The sequence below is a fragment of the Cuculus canorus genome, chromosome 1 (assembly GCF_017976375.1).
Source record: "Cuculus canorus isolate bCucCan1 chromosome 1, bCucCan1.pri, whole genome shotgun sequence".
Classification (NCBI taxonomy): Eukaryota; Metazoa; Chordata; class Aves; order Cuculiformes; family Cuculidae; genus Cuculus; species Cuculus canorus.
Window position 1 is genome coordinate 111601572 of NC_071401.1, and position 23423 is coordinate 111624994.

General features: G+C 35.6%; 1 protein-coding gene across 7 annotated transcripts in view; it reads right to left on the minus strand.

The window, feature by feature from the left end:
• EPHA6 (EPH receptor A6) overlaps nt 1-23423 on the minus strand; it is a 482670-nt gene that overhangs the window by 221652 nt on the left and 237595 nt on the right. For 6 of the 7 annotated variants that reach the window (XM_054081746.1, XM_054081767.1, XM_054081730.1 and 3 more), the window contains exons 4-5: nt 21803-21958; nt 13105-13440 (exon numbers count right to left, since the gene is read on the minus strand). In XM_054081746.1, the coding sequence (XP_053937721.1) occupies nt 13105-13440; nt 21803-21958 (492 nt within the window). Of the gene's footprint in view, nt 1-13104; nt 13441-21802; nt 21959-23423 lie in introns of those variants that run through there. The other variant, XM_054081753.1, reaches the window with a different exon arrangement.

Genomic DNA, 23423 nt, shown 5'->3' on the forward strand with positions numbered 1-23423 from the left:
GAACAGGGGATAACGGCACAACATACGCTCTGACACACGAGGATGAACCAGAATGATGTCAGCCTATTGTCATGGAGACTTGACCAAAACCATGTAGACCATTGATACAATTAAAGACTGCATGTTAAAACATGAGACATTATTCTGAATTAAGGTTTCTTCAAAAATTTTCCAGCTATTTAATTTGGAACATTTTTTTTACAAAAAAATTAGTATCAACTTCAGTAGGATTTCAATATTACATGTATTATAGCTACATAAAAATGATTTCAAAAGAAATGAATAAATTGTTTTGCATAAAAATGGCTGTTAAAGTCACCAAAAGTAAAACAATCTCTTTTATTAAAATCTGGAGTATTTTATTACTGCCAACAAATCTGCATATTCTTGTTTCCTATTGCAAATATTGCATTTCTTAGAAGGAATATCTCATATTGCTTTAACTCAAAAAGATGGAATCCTTTCATGTTTTAAAGTCCTAACAGTATACAGCAATAACATTTACCCTTTTAAATCTTTTTATCTTCAATTATTATTAAGGTATCTAAACCAACTCAACAGATGAGCAGGCATTTCTAAGTATAAAAAGAGCAAAACCCAAACCCCCCAAATCTATAAGCTGACTTTTTTAAAGCTTTAGGAAACGGAAAATTCTGGTCAAAACACTGGCCACCTAGTAAATAAGGCTGGAGTGTAAAACTTGATGTTTCAGGTGTTTCACCTTATATCAAAAGTACTCATATAGCACACTGTGCTTAAATCACCTGCTCTCACAGTGACTCCAAACTTCTATGAGTATATGTGATAATGTGTGACCCCCATGTCCTTCTGAAATAAATGTTACTCTTCCAGTGTATTGATTAAGAAAGGACTACCAGACTGGTTTGTAAAGCATGCCAGTTTCCATTAAGCATCTCAGTGACAGGGCACTCTTTTCAAAGTACTCAGTGAACTGTAGCTCTCAGTGCTTCCTTTTCACAGAGATGCTTAATGAGACCCAAGTTACCTGGAAAACCTGTCAGTCCTGCAGAAAACATACACACACCTTCCTTGCTCTTTGTGTATTCGTAACAGCGTGAGAGGTACTCAACTTCTGGTGGTGAAGGTCTTTATTTTTTACAGCTTTTAAACATCCACTCTATTGTTGCTCTGAACACCTTGATAGTAATCAGTAAAGGACTAAGATTTCTTTATATTAAACAGAATTGTAGAATGTTACTAAATAAAAGATCAAAGGGCTCCTGATTTAAGGAACATTTGGACATCTGGACCGAAAAAGGACACATTAAATAAGGTCTTGTCACTGAGATTGCCAATTTGGCAGAGAAACACAGAGGAAAGGTATCCTCAGAGCAGACTCCAACTCATTGAATATGCGCAGCAGAGAACTTGTATGACAAAATCAGCTGTAAGTTTATGTAAAACGTTAACCAATCACTTTGTAACTTCTGTAATAAATTCAGTGCAAAGGCCCCAGTCAGATATGCTTGATTTGTGGAAAGCCGCTGAGCAGTCAGACTTGTCCAACTCTGTAATAAAATCAATGTCTCGACTTGGTATGTGAGATTGAGTATTTGCATGCCAGGTAATGAATTTGACGTTTTGGACAGCAGTATCATTACTTAAATCACAATATTCCACTGAGCAAACGGATTGTACGTAGATCAAGTACTTAGAACGTTTATCTGCCTCTGCAAAAACTTAAACAGAAAGGTTGGAAGATAGTTTGAATATGAAATAATTTAGATTAAGGAATGGAATGCATTTATCTATGAACTTTTCCGAAAGTGTTCGATAGTTTCAATGAATATGTAATTTAGTGTTACATAGAAATGTAGCTTGTATTAATCTAGTAAATATGAAAGTACAACAAAATTATTAAAATATTCCAGCAAAGTAAAATGATATTTTCTTATAGCAAATAGAAAGACATTAGCATACTAATATGTACTTAGGATTAGTTAGACGTACGAAACCAGTGGCAAATCATTATTTTCACATATAAAGAAATACAGATTTTTATAATACATAGATGTGCAAAGAAATAAAGCTATATGTAGTACATATTTTGTATTTTTATACTTGAAATTATATATAATTATAGAAGAAATTCCAGACTGAGTTTTTAATTACTTTTCATGCTCCATCAACTGAGGCACATAATAACAGTGACTTGCTCATAAAAACCGACATATATTTCACCCACTCAAATGATTTTTTTAAGATGTTAGTCTTATTCTTCCAAAAACGACATGAGGAAGCCACATTTTTTAATGTCTGGCAATATAATCATCATCTTAAAATGAAAAAATTGAGATTATTTTTTCACACTGCTGCTTAAAAGAGCATAGATAGATTGTGTCTATGAGTGTGAATGTTATCTAGAAAGCACATTCAGAATGCTACAGTATATACAAATATGGAAAACAAGATCTGAACTGAATTTTCATGCAGTAGTCTGCCTTTTGGAGTTTTTCACCAGCTAGTATTATGGCTAACATCTTGGGTGCTTGCCTAGAAATGTCAGGCCATCTTTATGAACCAGTCATGTCACAGATTGATGGTTGTAACAGAAAAGCAAAAATTTTAAAAGGGAAGATAATGAAGCAAATGTGATGTTAGATAACTTGGAAAACAGATAAAGATATTCTGCAATATGTCCCTGAATGTGTACAGAAGTGCACCGATAGGTACTTTGGAATGTGATACAGAAACATTTCAATGCGATGTTGGTGCTTATGTAGTGTGTCTGGTGCAGGTGGCTCTACAGGACACAGAAGCTGTATGGGACAAGGGTGGAAGTTTTGAGACATTAACTTACTTCTTTACTCCTGTGGGCTGTAACATGAGAAATTATTCACAACGAAACTTAGCTTCAAAGACCTCACAAACATCCCTATGTTCATCTGAGGTTAATCACTTTTTCAGTATTACAGTATATTGCATGCAACAAAAGTTACCATTGTAACTGGCTCTACTGAACCTGATTCTTACAGAAAAAAGTCAGGCAGAAAAGTGCAGCTAGAACTACACTCTTCTCCTAAAATCTCTCAAAATAATATAAATAATAAAATAATACACCAACCACCAAAATAATATACAATAGAGAACTAAGTTAATACAGTTTTGCAGTCACACGTTCTCTGAAAAGGTACAGACTTTAACCTTCCAGGCCGTTAATTCTTTTGTTGTCCTTATAAAATTAACTTCAAAACACAAGCAAGCATTTATAAAGATAAATCGTATTTAATACCACTTTAGAAAAACATTTTTGTCTATTTTGTCTCTCCAACAACTTCATATTCTAGTCAAAATCACATTATTTATCAACTGAAACCAATGCTTTCTGTAAATTGGCATAGAGGGATGCTAAATATCAGTTAAAATATTTTCCCTTTATTAGAACAAATCAGCGCTATGAACATATGGCAATGAGGTATCAAAAATTCACCTCATGTTGAATTAGTAAATGACATTTCTAGCTTGACAGAAAAATGTATGAGTTGATGGAAGAAGGCTGACTCATATCTTGTCGATTGTTGATGGACCGTAGCCCATCATCCTTGAACTATAGACTGAATCCCCTGAATCCCATTACTCCATTATCCTATCCTGTAAAAAAAATTTTTTTTTAGTCCTCTTTGATCTTCAATTACAAGATAAAAAGAATTGTTAGATAACTGTAGGAGAACAATTTAATTTTGAAAAACGGAGCTTAGAGTTTAGTTTTATGTATATATGAACCATTCACTGGAGTCAGACAATTTGTTTTCCAGACAGGTTTGACTTAATATAATAAAATGATCATTTATTTCTGAACTGTAAAATACAGTATTGGAAACTGGCTGAACAACTTGTCAGTAACTTACGGGACCATACATCAGCTATTTGCAATGCATAACGACTTAGAATTTATGAGTCAGATAATGCACATTAATCTCTAAACACTTCAATACAATTATAGATCAAGCACATGATTTAGAAGCTGCTGCATGTATTATTTAAAATGATATGGAAAAGACAAGTGTAAAAATACTACTTTATATTCAGACATAATAAGCACAAAGTAAATTCTTGCGAATATAGATTATTTCAATGAAGAATGAGAATTAACACTGGAACAATTCATAGGGTTTGCCATTAACTTTAGCAGGGAAGTTGTGACTAGTTGTCGAAGTACTATAAAGGCAAAAGAACTAAGAAAGAGTAGAGAAGACAACAGGAGTGTGCAGGAAGCATTGGCTGAGCCAGGCATCGCTTGCTTCTTATCCAGTGGGACATCTGGAACTGACTTCCATTGAAACAGCTTTGGGACATTAGATCTAATTTTGCAATCAGAGACTTCCTGTAAATATTTAAGATTTCAATTTGCAAATAATGAGTGGCTTAGTAAAAGATGATGTCATTAAAAAAATATGGCTGTCAAATTGGCCTAATTTGCTGAATACGTGCGTTATGAAAAACTATTAAATTTAATATTCTTTTATTTTTTATGGTATACACTCTTCTATTCACATGTTTTTCCTTTCATTCATTTTCTCATTGGGAAGGTTCTGTGTATCACCTGCTTTCTCCTTCTGGCTATTGTAACTTTACATGCAGACAGCAAAATCAAGCACTTTTATCTAATGCACTATTTGCCAACTTCCATGTCACTTTACTAAGTGAAGACAACATAGATTAAAATACTTTGAATAGTTAACCCTTCACAGAATTAATTGCACTCACACTACAGGGTCAACAAAGTATGAAACTGATTTAAAATGTTTTTCTTGAAAAGGTCCACTTTAGAAAATGTAGCTATGTCTTGAATATCTGATAACATTCCTGCTTAAGGGAATGCTCTAAGGAAATTCTTAAGAGATGATAAATAAAGAAAAATATGCATATTTAATATTCAAAAATAACTTCTCAGTGTACACAGAGATTGCATGCTAGAGGGAAATAAGATGCAGCAGATTAAGAGGGTCTTTTTTCTTTTCCTTCATTTGCTCCTGGCCAACTGACACACCAGCCAATCTTGACAGTGATTGTTAGACCTTGCCTCATCGCTGTCAGACTAGGATTCAGACTAGAATATGAAGACTCACTTATGACAGGGGTTGTTAAAGGCAATATGCATTTCTAAACTAAGTATTAAGTATTCATGTCATGGCTGGTATAATCTTTTCAGAGGAGCAATCATTATTATTTGATCATTAGAGACCCAGTATAAATTTTTTCCACAGCAGGAATACATTTAAATATCTGATACAGATATGAAGATAGAAAACAGATGTCTCTCATTGTTAGTCTGAGCAGCAAAAGGTAAAAGCATGTTATTAGAAATATTATCTTGAAGCTAACAGAACCGTAAAATAAACAAACTTCTAAAGCTTAGGAATCTACGTAATTTTGAATCTGCTCTCAATCCTATTCCAATATGCACAACTTAATAGAATTATTGTATATAAATAAAAATCATTTGCAAACTGTGAGCCTAAGGCAAATGCATAAGGAATAGTCATAGAAGTGGAAGGAGAAGGGTTGAGTGTAATGAAGAAACTACATTTTAAGAAGCAAATGAATCGGAGCAACCTGCTACCAACATAATTGCTTTAAAGACCCCATAGCAAACATCAGCAGAATTGGTTTGTAATTTACCATGTCCTTCATTTTGAACATGTTCCCTAACAGTTTGCGTGAAAGTCATGACATCTACAAACACAATTTGTTCCAGATTGACTAGCTGTGATGGATGTCTTCCTTTACTACCCTTGACCAAAATCACTTCTCTTGCCAGGATTACAACAGAAGTCTTCATTTCACTTGTCGTACTCTGGGAACATCAGATTTATGGCTGCTTTATTTTTTTTTTTTTTAACTAATACTAAATAGCCTTCAGAAATGTTTAGATAAATTTTGAAAACAGAATGTTCCTAATCAAACTCTAAAGAATTTCCTCAGTTGGTCAATTAACATTTGTGGCAGAGGTTTCTAATTACTCTAGAGGCTAGTTTATATCTTAAATATCCTGCACCCTACCCTGACTAGAATATTAAATAATGATTGTTCTAACTATGTATCATTCATTGTGAGAAGTTCCAGCTAACTGAAATGTACTTGATAATCCTAACACTATTTGAGTAATGTGTAGACAGCACCAATAAGCTCATTTGACATTCTTGTTTTAAATCACCAAAGTTGATAAATAAACATCTCATTCTCAGAGGACTTAGTCACATAATGATTGCAAGTTAAAACTAAAAACTTGCTGAAAAACACATGCTAGTCAAATCACCAATGGTTATAATAGTGAGCCATGCAATGAAAGAAACTATAATAAAAGCTGAAAGACCACCCTGGTAAGTGGGAAAAATACTTTACAGTATTGATTAGCCTATTTCTTCTCCTCCTTCAAACTAGAATTTCATTTTGTTCTCCTAATATTGCAGAATTTAGAGAAATGTATCTTAAAGCTGTGCATAGTCTTGTTAGCTTTATGGATAATACTGGTGAATGAGACATGAAAGCAAATGGAAACATGTAGACTTTTGCTGCATTAAAGAATCACAGAATCATAGAACAGTTTGGATTGGAAGGGACCTTAAGGATCACGCAGTTCCATCCCCCCTGCCATGGGCAGGGACAACTCCCACTAGACTGCCATGGCCCCATCCAACCTGGCCTTGAACACTTCCAGGGATGGGGCAGCCACAGCTTCCTTGGCTGAACGTCAATATCTGCCATCAGAAAAAGAACATATTATTAAATAAAATGTTTAAGTATTTAAAAAATCTTCAGGATATAAACTAAGATTGTTTTAAAAGCTATTTTCCACCTATGATTACTGTGTAGGAATCAGGCATATATGTAGAGATATGTCAGCAAAAGTAGTCTACATGTGCAGAAGTGACCAGCAGATGGAAATCCGTGGGTAACAAGCATGCTGCACAAAGAACTTGCCTCAAAAATCTGAATTCTGGCAGGCCTGAAGATTGTTCAAAGGAATGTTAGTTGCATAAGTCTGAGAATTGAGATTTAGCCTTTTTTCCTCATAATTTTCTTTTAACTGTTAATGCTTAGTTTATATAAACACTGGCATAAATATCCTTATACATGCATATTGTTTAACAAGCTGACCTGAATATTCATTTATAATGCTGAATACTGTTTTAAAATTTATTGTTTAAATGTATTGTTCAGAAGTTAACTTAAAATAGGCAGTACACATCGCAAAATAGTTTTTTTGTTACTAATCCCTCTTACAGTCTTCATGTCCTTATCCACTGACTTCTGAGTTCATATTTCTCTTCAGATTTTTCACATAAATAGCACTAGCAGCCCTATTCTGCACTGCTCCCATGACAGCACAGGGTTCAGTAGAACTATCAATACAATTGTAGGTATCAGGAAAACAAAGGCTTCATTTATTGTCACCTATGAAAATTTCATGATCTTTCATGTAGCTTGAGCTCTGGTGATGTCTAATGGAAATAATTTTGTGACTGTTTCATAACAAGCTTTTTTTTGTGACCTGCTATTCCATTTCAACAGTCAGTAGTTAGAAATAGCTGTTTCTTTAGAGTTATAAATCTTATTAACATAAACACCTTGAAGACAATTCAAAGGGGTTAGTAATATCATTAGGAACAGAGAAGCTTTCTTGACTTGAAAGTTACATAGGACAATCACATCTGTAGAGATGCGATATGTGGGAGAAAAAAAAAGCAAAGCTGAGTTTCAATTAGGGAGAAAGTCAGGTGCTACTATGGGAAGCAACCTAGGATGAGTGAAAACAGGGAACTGTTCCATTTTTAAAAGATGTTAAAAAGGAAGACCTGGGAAACTACAGTCCAGTCAGTCTCACCTCTGTGCCCGGCAAGATCCTCCTGGAAACTCTGCTGAGGCACAAGGAAAATAAGCAGGTGATTGGTGACAGCCAATGTGACTTCACCAAAAGCAAATTGTGGCTGACAAATACTACTGTGGGGCTACAGTATTGGTGGATAAGGGATGAGTAACTGACAACATCTGCCTGGACTTCAGGAAAGCATTTGACATTGTCCCACATGACATTCTTGTCTCTAAATTCTAGAGACATGGATTTGACAGATGGACCACTCAGTGGATAAGGAATTGGCTGGATGGTTGCACTCAAAGAGTTGCAGGGGCTCTTTATCAAGGAGTGCAGTGATAGAGGGGCAACGATTTTAAACTGAAAGAGGTGAGATTTAGATTAGATACTAGGAAGAAATTCTCTACTGTGAGGTTGGTGAGGCACTGGCACAGGTTTTCCAAGGAAGTTGTGGAAGCCTCATTGCTTTGAGCAACCTGACCTAGCGCAAAGTGCCCTGGCTGATGGCAGGGAGTTTGGAACTGGATGATATTCTAGGTTGCTTCCAACCCAAAACAGTCTATGGTTCTATGAATGATTCTAACTCCCCTCCACTCCAATGAGCATCCCGAACTCATAGTGTCATTAGCCAGAAGGATTAATCCTGATAAACTGTCCTGGTAATGCCACTGAGACACTTTTTGGGCAGTCTGATGAAGCTCTTAACAACTTACACCACCTGCATTATTTAACATATGTTAAAAAAAAAAAACCCTGTTCTGAAATAATAGAACATATGAATGTTCACTATGTGAATGTGTATGTGGACTATTATTTTGGAAATAGGAACTATTGTTTTAAGTTCTGTTTTGTTCAATTAATCATTATTTACTACTTTAATATGTATGAAAACCCTCGAGAACTTCTGATTTTTCTTAAGGCAATGTAGACTCTAAGGCATGCTAAGAAAGTTATATAGTAAGATGTCTCTTCCTTCCATTAGTCACAAGAGAAGCATAATTTACAATTCAGCATATAATTCTCTGCTTCTTCACAGAATGATTTAAAGTCGATTGAGCACAATTACTTCATACTCAGCATATTTACTGCCATATAAAACTTTCTTGCTCATATAAAGAAAAGGCATCCAGACACTATTCCGAACAATGGTATTGTTAAACATTTTTGATGAGGCTTTTTTTGAAGACATGCTCTACCTTTTAGTTGTTTACAAATTACTTTGGCAGTGATTTAGGAAAGCACTTAATATGTGCTAATGTCGTTCCTTGAACAGGAACTTTGCTTAAGTGCTTTTCTGAGCACGCTCTCATTCTGTTTATCTGTCAATTTATCTGAATTTAAAGTAGAGATTATTTTGATATCTCAAAACAGTCTGAAACAAAGCCATGCAAAAGTAGCGTAGAGCTCATTCCCCTCATCTCTCCATCTGCGATATCTACCCTTCCTGACATATCCCTACCCCATCCTTGTTTGCCACAGTTGCTGGACAAGACATAGCACATGCTGTTGTTGTACAGGAACTATATATATTCTTCCTTTACTGGCTAGCCAGTAGACAGGTTAAGTGGTCTTTCAGCTGGTGTCTCTAGTCCAATAAGCAAACCTCAATGTAGTCGAACCTTGTTTTTTGTCTTGCACACCCACCAACAGCTCAGTGACTGTAAGTGGTCATTTTTCACACGTCTGTTGAGAGAACAAAATCTGTGAAATCTTTTTTCCCCATTATTGAGCTCATGCTGGCTAATGCGTTAACAGTTCTTTATGGTGCTTGACAGACAATGTGACCACAGAAACTTTTGCTTCCTTATGAAGCCCCAGGAGAAACTCCCAAAACATGGGTAGTGATTTTATGAATATCTGTACAAAATTAATAACTAAAAAACTCATGAATGCTACTACATTAATTTTATATGACCTATATTAATATTATTGGTTTGATTTTTTTCCTCTTCAGTATTTTACCAACTCTGGTAATGCTTTAGTTATCAAATTGCAGAGATTTGTGAGATACTGTTTTCAAAGTCTTTTCAAAGTGTTACTTTCCTTCAGTCTGCTTCTTGTCATTGTTAGAGCTGAACAGTGTACTTAATTTTGTTGATGCTGGTGATTGCATGACAGGCAGTTAAGATTTTAATATTAGTTGTGGTAGAGCTCTATGCATAAAGATGAGCCTTAATCACTTTGGAATTAGTTCACTCCTCCTGTCAGCAAATATTCTCCCTCTTTGATGCTCTCAGACTACTCTACTTACTATCATAGAATTCAATTCTTCAGGTTCTATGGATGCCCATGGTACTCCTCATTGCATTACATTATTCAGCAAAATGCCAACAGGAATATCTTCTCCAAAAAAAGAGAGGAAAAAATATTGAAGAAAAAAATAATGATTTTGCATATTTAAAGAAGAATCTGTTACTTTAACATAAACCATCAAAAAGAAAAAGCCACTAGAAAAAAAGTAAATCCAATATGCTCAAAGAAAATAAAACACTAGCTCCTTACCTACTGGAAGTTATTGCAGCTAAAAGAATAGTCTGAATTCACAACAGCTGAGATTACTGTTCTATTTTCTAAACAAGGATGTGGCAACTGACGACAACAATTTATGAAGAGGTTGATCACTTCATGCAATGTGTATACCAAAATCATTAAAACATTATGTACAAAAAAATTGCATATAAAAAGGTAGTATGAACATGGGATAAGTATGTTGTCTAAGTACAATTAACTATAGATCTAGATCTCTCATATTAGACACATAACAAAAGAGAAAACTTGTTTTAAACCAATATGTTTGGATTTCTGGTAATGCGGTCCTTGTAAACTTTCAGATATATTTTATTTGTTTCCACACCAGTCAAGTAATCTTGGATCTTTGTTTTATATGAACATGTTCACAAACCTGCATCACAATGCAGTAAGTACTGCCCATTTCAGTATAATAAAGATTAAAATGAAAGATTGCAACAGAGGGTTCGCTGTTTGGTGGTATAGTTGAAAAAAAATGCAATACAAAGGTGATTATTTACCGGCTTTGGTAAATATTGCAAATGCAAAACTGTATGTTGTTTACTAATAGCTGGCTAACAATAAAAATAAAAGGTGACTAATCCTTTTATCCGAGAACTTCAATGTGATTTATAAACATTAATAAAGTCTCTGCAATGTTCTGCAGCTTTAGTTCTACAGCCCCCTTTGCTGAGGTTAGATACTCCAGCTTTCTCAATATCACTTCCTATTTATGACTAAAAGTAATGCACAAAACATGTTTCTTGTCCTCTCAATAATTTCCATCAACCAAAATTCTATTGATTTTCTTCCATGTTTCATACGGCATTATCTTTTTCTCTTCTACTTTTCTACTTCTTTCTCTTCTACTTCTCTACTCTTTTCTACTTCTAAATACATACTTACTGTGCCCATGATTTTATTGAACCACACAGTTTGTAGGCCTACAAAAATGTTTTTATCTGTATAACTACATTTTATAGATGGCTCCATTTAATTTATTTCAATGCTTTCTTCTGCAAAGCTGCCTTTGTATATCCAAAGAAACAGACACATATTCTGGAAACATGGTCTTAATTTGTCTGAAGTTCTTCCAACAGCATGTTTAGTAATATGAGAATTTTCATAGGGAATGCAAGCAGCCTATACTCTAGAGTTTACTGTCAGTGTATCACAAGTTATCAGAACATTGGTCTTTTCCCTGTTTTGAGTAAACTGCAGTGAAAATCCATATCCTTAAGTCAAGAACAGAGAACAGCAAAAGACACGTTATTTTTTTAAAAGCTCACCACTTAAATACACATCACAAGCTGTGTTCACACAGCTGTTAGCCAGTTTAAAAACAAACTATATATCTGGTGACCTCCACCTGTGCTTGCTTGGTGACTTGCATTTAGTACTGTGTAACAAACCCTCTAAAAATAAGTATACATAGGGATAGTTTCTGGAACCATGATTTTTAACTTTAATGAGAAAGGAAAAGAGAGATACAGGTTCACAATGTGATACATAGCCTAAGAGCTTAAGGCAATTCTCAGTGCAAGGCATATATATATAGTCATCTTATATAATTAGCTCTTCTGTTACCATCATCACATGAAGGGTAAGTAGTTTTTTTTTCTTTTTCTAATCCATTTTCATGAATATTATTAGTTTTACCATCATTGTCATTATCATCATTATCACACCAAGCTCTTAATTTTTGTATGCCCAAAGGCAAACAAGTAATTATTTACTCATTAACAAAACTACTTGACCCAAATACACAGGTAAGCAGATTTTTGGTAGGCTGATCGGTGAAAGAACTTGGGGCTTTCCTGCAAGTGGAACATAACAGGATTCTCCTGAACATTAGCATTTTTACTAAATACTTTCATATTATCAAAGGTCTTCTACCCAAACCCATAGTTTTGCCAGTTTAGTTCCTGCTCTATATTAAACACTTCAACTACAGTTGCAATGTCATGGCACAGTAGGTGAAAAATATTTCTGGAACAAATGTCAGCAAGGGATAATTTTGAAATAACCTTCTCACCTACTGTAACACAAGCCAGAAGATAACATTGCTATATAGGTTGCTTCGTTGGTAACCTGTGATGCTGTTCTGTGGCATAGTAAGTATTTCTAAAGATGTAAGAGCAAAAAGAAGCAAAAATAATAATAAAAAATAATAAAGCTGTCTTAGTTTCCAATGTTTCTCATAAAGGTTAGCCTTGGACATGAATTTGAACTGAAATGGGGGAAAAGAAAAAGCTCAAAAGCAGTAATGCAAAGTGGACAATTAAAGGAGCAAAAAAATCTATTAAGATACCTCACCTAAAGAAATGGCTCATAGAAAAGTTGAAATACCTTACAGGGAAGCATGCTGCATTAGAACTATGAAACATGGATACTAAAGGAAGTGACTTCACCTGCATTTCACCTTGGAATCGTGAAATTGCAATAGATAAACCATGGTGGCGGTGTCTTTCAAAATGGAAGTTGTAAGGAAAGACTTGTAAAAGCATCAGATGTAAACTAGTTCTGGTGAATCCCTCATACTGACAGTCTCACGTAGTTAAAACCTGCACTTAATTTTAAACAGGGAGATATGGTTTTGTTCCCTGTCTAGCAGGGTCAAGAGCCAACTGCCAAAAGCATTTAATGCCCTCATCAGTAGAAACTGGAAGTCCTCACCAAAAGCACTTAAAAACACTTAACAATCTACAAAATGTCCTAACTTGCTGACCCAGTAACAGACATGCAGTGCTCGGACTTACCATCTTGGTCTGTAGTAACTGTGATAGCTGTGAACTGCTTGGGAGAGAAACTCAATTCCGAGACCCCATTTGTGGCTTCTATTTCAAAGGTGTAGTTCACGTGTGAGACAAAGTCAAGCACTGTCACAGAGGAGTTGATGAGACCCGTGTGCCGGGGAATGAAACGGATACCTCCCCCACAAATCTCACACTGGCTGGCATCTGACCCACATTTCTTACAGATGACACTGTAAGTGAGATCTTTTCTTCCTCCAGTATCACTCGGGGGGCTCCATTCCAGCATGAGAGCTGTTTCATTAATGTTGAAAATCACATTTCTTGGAGCAGAAGGTGGCCCTGCAGAGAAGGAGGGGAAAGCCTGTTAAGCAACAGTTGTTTATTTTGGAGAAAAAAATAGCATGAAAAAATATATTATTCTTAAGGCAGTTATTTGCAAATAGAAGCTAAAACAGTTACATTTCAGTAACAAATTTAATGGAAAAATTAAAAAAAAAAATATGAACACTTACAATCCTTGAAAATTAAGCAAGAATAATAAACAAATGAGATCATAAAAACCTGAATAATCTAAACAAATTAGAATGAATTCAGAAATAACTTAAGGCAACATAAAAATTACTTGGAATGTCAAACCTAGACATGATTACACAGATTTGCATTAAATATATCTTGATCTTGTGGGACACTGGGGTAGAGCTTTAACCACAACATTTATTTCCTCATTTTATTACTAATAATGTAGGCTTAGAATCTTTGATGTTTTATAAGAGTTAAATTGAACAATAAATAAATAACAGCTTTGGAAGAACTACAAGAGGTAAAACTGTATTAGTTTTGCAGTGCCAGATATTTTTCCTATCCTTCACTGCTTAACCCCAGGGATTTATTTGCTGCTGTTCATTAACAGAGTTAGGTGGCAACAGGCCAAGGCTATTAGGCACAAGAGACAGTTTACAAGTTTTTTTCTTTCCCACCTGGCACCTCACCAGCATCAGTATAACAGTGAAGACATCAACCTTGCAAACTAAAGATCTAAAAGAATGGCTGCAAAGCAGGAGAAAAAATAATCCTTGAGGACTGTGGGGAGGGATGCAAAGACAGCAGCAGCAGGCAGAGTATAAGAAAGTTATCAGCTAGCAAGCAGGTGATAAAGCTCTCTGTGTACTGTCCGATGAACCACAAGTGACCATTTCCCATGGATCTCACAACAGTCAAGTTACGTCCAACAAGTTTTAAGCTGTTACGCTGACTTACTGTGCAGGACCACATGTAAATCATCTGAGGTTCTATATACCCACTCCTACGTTCTGATGGAAGAACGTTACCACCTAATGACTTTTCAGATAGGTATTAGTAGAAGAGTGAAGGAAAGAGAAATTAAAGGAAGCCTGAATAATCTTATCTCTATTTCTTATCACATTCTACTTCTTCCACAACATATTTAAACCAAGCACTTACAGACACATGGTTTTGAAAGCATGCAGCTTTTCATGATTTGTACAACCTAACAGAAAAACCTAAGTATAAAGCCTTGACTGAGATACTGTTCAAACTTAAGAGTGAGCTTTTCATTATTTCAGGGCCTCTCAAGCAGACTGGAAGACTATATGAAACATTTGTACGTGACATCAGCTAATTCTTAACACAGAGTGTATTCCACCCAGAAAACTGAATGGCAGAGTAAATTTGAGAGAGTCAGATGATTAGAATATCATAATGTCCTTCATAAAATCTTTTAGACCATGAGAGAAGAGCTAAACAAGCAAACAAAAATATTGATCAAAACTCTTGTAAATTCCAGTTCAACAGATTCTAGGATGGAGGCAAGAACTTGTGCCCAAAGGATGGTCCAGTAAATGGCCAGAACTTTACACTAGGAAGGAAAACAAAATATCAAAGCTCCCCCTAACATTTCATATAAAATTCATGATCTCAAATCTCAGTAAGAAAAAAACCCCAAACCCAACATCCACAACTCCCCCCCCCTCCTCAAAATTCTATTTTTTTCCTAGTCAATCAGTTCTGTTATTTCCTTTCTTAAGATACGAAATTACTGCAGCGCTGATACACAGATCCAATTTTCAAACTTTTAGGTATTTATTTGTCTTAACAAATTGTAATGATTTAGAAAATCAAAGCCATGAATGAGTTCTGAAATATACACCTACAACCAAAATAAATAAATTTATGCAAGTTCTTCATTTTTGAAGATGACCTTGAGTACTAAAATGGAATATACTTTAATAGAAAGCATTACTATATATTTTACTAATAAAATATACAGTAGTAAAGATCTATACAGTTATAGCTACACATAGCAGCAAGAGTGAATACAAACTTTAATGAAAGAGGCAATTATAGTTGCAGAAAAAAATGATTACTATTCACCAACATTTCTAATTTTTAAATAATGTTACTTGTTTACTTATGTGGGATAAATGTTGATATAAAAGCTGGAATGCTTGTAAAGGAAAAAAGTTTGAATAGTGTGGGAGGGATAATGTCAACTAATAAATGTGAAGGTATTCTGTGAACAGTAGTTGAACATCTGAATTGCTTTTTTCTTTCTGGCATTTCTTTGTAATTTTAAATAACTGAGACTATGTTTTCATTACAATTATTTTTGCCCTAAAGTAAATGATGAGTTAGCTGCTGGATTTCAAGCAGTTGATCATTAAAATATTTGCATTTTCTTTAGTTCAAAGAAAGTTTTAAATACTTTGACTGTATGAGTATTTATTTGTATATCTATCTGTGCCCAGTTCATAGTTAGCAGCCAAAAAGTCCTTGACAGTAGAGACCAGTTATTTTTCAGTGTATCAAAGAACCATTTAGCTGAATCATACGTGGCTTATTGGTACCAAAAATCAATATTTCTGGAACCCATCAGATTAACTTATTTATTTTTTTCATAATTTGCCATTTTTATGGTCACAGAGACTATTTTGAGTATTTTGTTGCTGGTCTGTGACTGTGACCTTTTGTTAAGTCCAACACAGAAGCATTTGAAATACTGTTAAATGTTAAGTATTTATAAATGAAACTTGTTAACAAAGGAAATTATATTGATACATCATTTCCCAGTGGTGTGGAAAACAGGAACAAGGTACAGGCATGAAGATGCTGATGTGATACACAAGCCCCTGCAACCTTGGAGTGTCTCAGATTTACAAATCTCCAAACTTCTCATAAAAGTAGTCTGAGGTTGATGGTTCTAACTATGCTGGAAAATAGTCCTGAGATCTGAAGAAGCCAGAACAGATTACTTCAGCTTCAGTTCTTATTATTTATGTGCAGAAGACAGGAATAATTACGTTTTCTCTAAAAACATGTTGTGAGAATTAAATAATGACTAGTCTTAACAAATTCCTACTGTCAAAACTAATAAGCAGTTTTAGGAATACGGAGAATGTGCCTTAATCACACTTACATATGTGCATAACTTTAAGCAGATCAGTAATCCCCTTGAAATAATTTGTAAAATTCATGCACGTAAAACTAAGCATGTGTGTAATTGCTTGAAGGATTGGAGTCAATGATTTAAAACGAGCTTAAATTTAATCTTACATAAACTATAGATACTATCATGATATGTCATCATAGCTCAGCAGTTGTTTTTTATGTTACTTCATCCACTTAGGTAGCCAAAACAGGAATTAACAAAAATCCAGGCAATTTTTGTCTGACTTTGTCAATTTTAAGATACTGTCAGATTTTTGTACTATTCTATGTAGATGGCATGAGTAGAAGAACTAATACAACAATACAACAGATAAAATACACTTTTAAAAAATACGTTTTATTTGTACTAGACAGTGAAGGTTGACTTGGGTCTCAATTGTGAGAGAAAATATGAATTATCGTATATTCACAATTCAATGAATAGGGACAACATTGTCTATTATTTTAGGGGGGTGTGAAAATATATGACTGTCTGACTGCAAATACTGCAAAAACTTCAGACACCCTTCATACTCAAGGCCCCTCGTGCCAATTTGCGTGACGATTAAATAGCTTTTTAATTGCTGTTAAATTATGCCAGTTAAACTGTGATTTCATGCAAATATTAAGCTGTAATGACATGCAGTGAATCATTTACTAAGATTCAGAATTTGGAACAAAGAGAGACAATTAATTCTAATCCTCAGATTCAGCTAAATTACGTGTCACTGGGCTTTTATGAATGTGGCCTGATTGCTTTGTTATCATTTATAAATTATACAAAGATTATTTGACATATTAGAAAAACTTGGCAGCAATGAGCCTTTTGCAGACATCTGTGTGCAACCCTCTCAGGGATTTTCTTATATTGATTTTTAAGGAAAACAAGTATATCGGTGAAAATCATAGGTCTTTTCCTCACAGCAAAGTTCATGACTTTGGATTTCATGCAAAAGATTAAAACACAGTTCAGATGCAGGAGCATTAAAAAAACGCAGGTCTTCTGCTTCTTAGATGCAATATAGTCTAAGTGTGAACAATGTCTTTTGTTTCATTTACTAACTATAATGTAAGTATTTCTACACTCTTTGTGGAGCAGAATGGCATTGTTGTCTTATGGAGAAGCAGGCCCACTCCAAAAGAAACAGAGCTGAATTTATGCTTCATGCAGCGCTTTGGACATCACTTTGCTTTGTGTATCCTCTCCCTCTGTGCAGGTGAAGTGCATTTTGCCCTTTATAGAAGGAGAGGGGAGGAAACCCAAAGCTGCAGAAGTCTAGTAAGGGCAATGTGGCATTTTAAACACTACGGAGCAATGACTGTCTGGAAAAGCTTTGTTGTTTTTTAAATAAGAACTGTCCGTTACCAACTATATGATTCTTAGACGTGTGTGTTATTTGACTATTGAATTTTTACTTCAAGGGCAAAAATTAGCCATTGTCTTCTGAGAATACTCAGAATAAGCACTTGCCTGTGCCCATTGAGTTTATAATTGGTTTTATATATAAAAAAGCAATACTTATCCATACACACTACTAATCCATACACGTAGCATGGATAAATAATGTCGCTTGATGTAGAATGCTGTATTACATTTTTTCCTTTTCACTTATTCTTTTTCTATGAGGCAGGGAGGAAGAACTGCCAGTGACTGCAAACCAATACTCCAAATCTAAGCGTAATGATAAACTGCAAACAACTACATACGTAAAAACAACAACAGAGGTGCTAGAGTAGAAGGCTTTAAGGCTTTAGGCATGTTGTTTGTTTTTACTGCTGGAATGCAGTGCTGACTTTTAAAAACAGAGGATACCGTTGGTGGCGTAAGTTTGTTGGGTTCAAAAGTGTTTAAGCATAACATGAAAAGAGATGCATTCAGAATCAGACTCCAAGTATAAGCCTGCCTGCCTTTGACCTTGAAAGGATGGATCAATTTATCCAATTACATTACAGTGGGAAATGTTAGAGTTTACGTACAGAGTAATCAGACAAGGGATTAGATATGATGCTCTTTGTTGCTCACTGTGTATGCAGACAGATCACTGATAGAGTACTCACATACGGCAATGAAACAAAATATGGAGAAAGAGAAGCAGTAAAAGATTGATAAGAAATGCCAATCAAATGAAAAAAAGCTAGGAGAAAAAGATTAACAATATATCCTAATGTAATTTTCATTCCTTTTATTAAAATTAGATTTCTATTATGCTTTTATGCAAAGTGCACACTCTTCTTTTACAAAATACAGTTATGTGAAGTAAAAATGGGAACTGCACAATTTTGAAAAGCATACAGTATGCACTTTCACAGAATTAATGAAATTAGATTTGAAGCTTGTCTTGAAAAAAGTGGATGCCTGAAGCTAAACTCTTAATTTCATAGTCTCTTAAATCAAGGTCCTTGTTATCCATAATGCTGCATATGCAAGTTTTCAGTACTGAGGAAAAATTCTGGAGTGAGAAATACTGTCTAACCCTACATAGGAACCAGAAAAGAGAGAATAAAATATAACTTTCTTAGGCATGTTACTTTGCAGGACTTGGGGAAGCAGAAAAATAGGTATGAATGCAGTTTATTCAAAAGGATTGAATACGAAGAAATTTGTAAGAGGAATCCATGATTCATTCTGTGTTTAATTAAAGAACAATTCTAATTTAAAAAGTCATGTAAAAAAATTAGAATCTCTTACATTGTATGTCACATGTTGGGATACAAATTTGCAAATGAACATTAAAAATACAGATCTGCCCCAAACTGGTTATATAGAAAAGGCATTTTCTTATTGCACAGCCTTTTTTCTGTAGTCCTATTGCTCATTTTTTCCTAACTTTTGATCTCCCTTCATTACAGTAAAGGATGACAGTTTGGAAGGAACACTTTAAATTCTACTCATATCTCTATCTCTGTTTATTAAATTTACATTAGCCAGATCTGCATAGACCCACCAAAGGCAGTGAGGTTGTATTTTTGACAGAAACATAATTCTAATAACTGAAAGCATAATTTGAAAGAAGTGGTGCTAGAGATATCACTTAGGGAATAATTTGGCCTGCAGACTCTTCATTACTGATGATGTGCTAGAAGATAAGAACACAGTCTGCCTGTCAAGAGTCCCAGTGTCATTTGCAGAACTGACAATTAATGAAATCATCATCATCATAGGTATAAGATGAATACACCTCCTATTACAGTCAATGAAGTACTGATACTTTGCAGTCTAGGCTGAATGGAAGGCAATACATGGTGGCATTGAACCATGAGCAAAACAGAAACTAGGATATGGTTCACTGTTTCTTTTATTTCTTATTTGTTACAGGTCGGAGTAAGATGGGGCACCAGTACCTATGCTGAGGCTGACTTCTTCCCTGCCTCTACTGATTCAGTTGCTTTGGAAAAGTTCCTCAGCAGCCAGCTTTTGCTGGGAAAGTTCCAGGATGTTATAGGTACCTGCTCTCTGACGCCACAGGGGTCTCTCTTCTCCCTAACTTATCAATACTAATGGGGAGGCAGGGCTTAAAATTGTATCCTGAAAGACAATTATGAAAATATAATGCCATTTTTTTTTTTTTTTTTTTTTAGAGAAGATCTGTCTTTTGGAGATGAAAAATCAATGACTTATAAATATGGAACCACATCTGCATATGCATGAGTGAAATTGTCTTTCTAAGCATGAGACTGTCAAGAGCTCCTGGGATGTCTGTGGGCAAATTTTTAATAGCTTGTGGTCAGGGCACTCATTTGAATGGAATTATTTGCAATCACCTTTTTCCTGTGGGAAGTCTGCAGCAACATTATTAATTCCCTCACATATTTTGTGCAAAAAGATAGACCTATGTGCCTTGTTCCAGTGCGAGCACACAGCAGATTGTGTGTGTTGGACTGGCATACCTCTCTGAACCCCATGTCCCTTAAGCACTTGGAGGCTGGGATTTACCCTTCCCATCTGAAAATCTTATGGTTATGACTAAGTTTCTGCTAAGTACCTTGGATCTAAAGAATGCTATTTATGGGACCAACACACCTACTCAGTGGATGGACAACATCTTGGTCTGGGTAATAGTGACCTCAGGATTAGAGTGGCAATCAGCTCCAAATTACGTGGTACATTTCCAGTTTGCCCAGTACAGTGCCACTTGGAGAAATCAGCACAAGCACAGGAAGTAGTTCAATTCTGCTAGTGTCAGTTCAGTTATTTTTACACAGTGCTGCTACCAAAATTATGACTATACATGGATGGTTACTGCAGCAGTACTTTGTTGTCGTGGTTTTAGCTCTTAAGCTTTTTGTATACTTAGTCTGTTAAAATACTTCATTCATTTAGCATGTTGATTTTTTTAGAATTCTCTTAACAAAAGAACTGTGGCAAAAAACTTACTTGAATCAAGATCCTCTACCAAAAGAGCTACCAAAATGCAACACAGAACACTATGTGTCTCTAGTTAACTTGCAAACAGATTTTAATTGTCTTTATTTAGTAACAAGATTTTTATATGTAAATATAGTACTTTGTCCACAGTTTTTTAAATGCTGCCGTTTGTTCCCAGTTTTGAGAATAAACAGATAGAGTTGCTTTATAAGTGAATTCCAGTGAGTAAGGAGCTATGTATGAAAATCTATGAGAAATATTTTATAAAGCAAAAAGAAAGTTTATGCTTTATGTTTCTAGACATGAGCATATAATAAAAATCTCTTTCCAGTAAGATTTTTTCCCCCTAGATTGCTGGGCATCAGTTTTGTCTTAAAGATAAATTTAGGTAAAAAATCACAGAACATTCTATTTTAAAAGTTATTTTAAAAAAATCTAAAGAATTTTCATTAACACAGCTGTATAAGATTGAATAACTCTCTGTTGAAAGATGATGATGGTATACAGGAGAGTTTAATTATATGACTTTCTGACTGGATAAATATTTTTTCATTTCTTTCCTCAGTTTTTTGACAGTTTTTGTACAACCATATTTTCGCACATTTAGAATATATACCACTAGTTAAAGCTCAACATAGTTATATATATGACAACAATTACATATTTTGTATTATCACTCAGAATTACAAGTTAAAAAGTCACCACAGTAAGAAACATGCCAGTATTTTTAGGGATATCTAGATGAAATAGAAATATGATGTTTGCATTTTTATTTTAAAAATCTCTTTTGGTTATCTTGAATGGGATTCTTCAAAAAATGTGCAAAAGTGACAAAAGAAAATAAATGAGGCACAGAAGAGAATTGGAGACCCTGGTACTGATCAGACTTACGGGTACATGCCATAGTTGGTGGGTCCTTCTCAGCTCTGAAGTAACCTTTCTCACACTGACAGACAGAAGTTGCTTCTATGTGAGTCGAACTGTGTGGAGGGCACTTGGAGCACTTTACGTTTCCAGCAAATGCTTTATAGAACCCAGGTCTGCAAGCTGCAAAACAAGAAAGTAAGTTCCGTCAATAGAAATAAGTTTTGGTTACATGTATGTAAAGACTGACTTTACTCTTTTGTCTGTCTTAAACATTTGTATTGTTTGAGGGCCTTGTCTGTGGTGCCAGGTTCAACGGGAGGGGAGGCATCGCCCCCCTGCCTCTCCTCACACCTACCTCACTGCCCTGGCCAGACGCTCCCGAAGGACCTCTTGCACATGTGTGGCAAGACCACCTCCCATGTGCTGATGGGGCACAGACTGGCCTTAAAAAAGAACTCGCATAGAGCCACGCAGTGTGTGTGCCCATCACTCCAATCGGACCAGCCGGGACCATGTGGCCTGGAAAAAACCTGCTGCTGGAGCGACCGCATGTTCCTGAGGGACTGCAACCCCTTCCTTTTCCCTTCTCTCTCTCCTTTCCCTCCCCCCTACCTCTCTATCTCTCTCTCTTTATCTTACTGTGTTTTCTTGACTGGCATCGATGTGTGTCAGATCAAATCTGAGTGACCTTGGCTGTGTTCAGGGATCAGATTGTAATCAGACTGACATCTGTTTTCTGCAATTTTGGGAAGCTGCCCCTCCCCCTGCCTCGGCTATACACCCAAGTATTTTGGTCTGTTTATTTTGGTCGAAGCCAGAACAAATTTTGCATCTGATCTTCCCTAACATTATCTAACAGAACTGACTTTGTGAGTTACTAATTCTACAAACTATAAGAGATTTGACACTTTTACAGGCTGAGGGAAGATAACATATTGTCTTAAAAGTTATGTAATTAGCAGGGTATCTGCATGAACAACTCAAAGACGCTTAAGTTTTCTCCACTGAAATACCAGAGATCATGCAAAGAAACACTGATAATTTAATTTACTTCATAAAAGATAACACTTCTGTAAGTATGCTTTACTACAGCTTTATCAGGATTTGACTATAAAGTTTTTAAACTACAGAAACTTTAAAATGAATAATTTTCCTTATTTAATGTTTAATATACGACGTGTAATTTTGTTTGTATTATACATAGATGTATACAAAGAGAAATTAAGGCTAAACAAAGGTGTGGTGAAGTCTTAAAGAAAGTGATTCAGGGCTTGCTAGCCTTTCAGCCTGGGCAGATGGGGCTACGGGGAAAGGCTCCCTGATGTAGTGGTTGGGAAGCTGACTCCTGCCTGTGGGAGCTGCTTTGGGATGAGGGCTTGGTCCTGCCTGGGCTACAGCCCAGCCCTGAGTTGCCATGGGCCCTGCTGAGCTTGGTCCACCTGCGGACTGACATCCTGGTCCATCCTCCACCTGTCCTCATCCCCAGGAAGGTGTACACAGTGCTGGGGCAGCCCCTGGGTGCCTCCCTACCTGCTGTGCTCCCTGGCTGAGGATGGTTGGGCAGGTCCTCGCAGCCAGGACCTGGTCCACCACCAGAGGCACTACCATGCCTTTTCTGGCTGTCCTGGGGACCTGCTGCCACTCC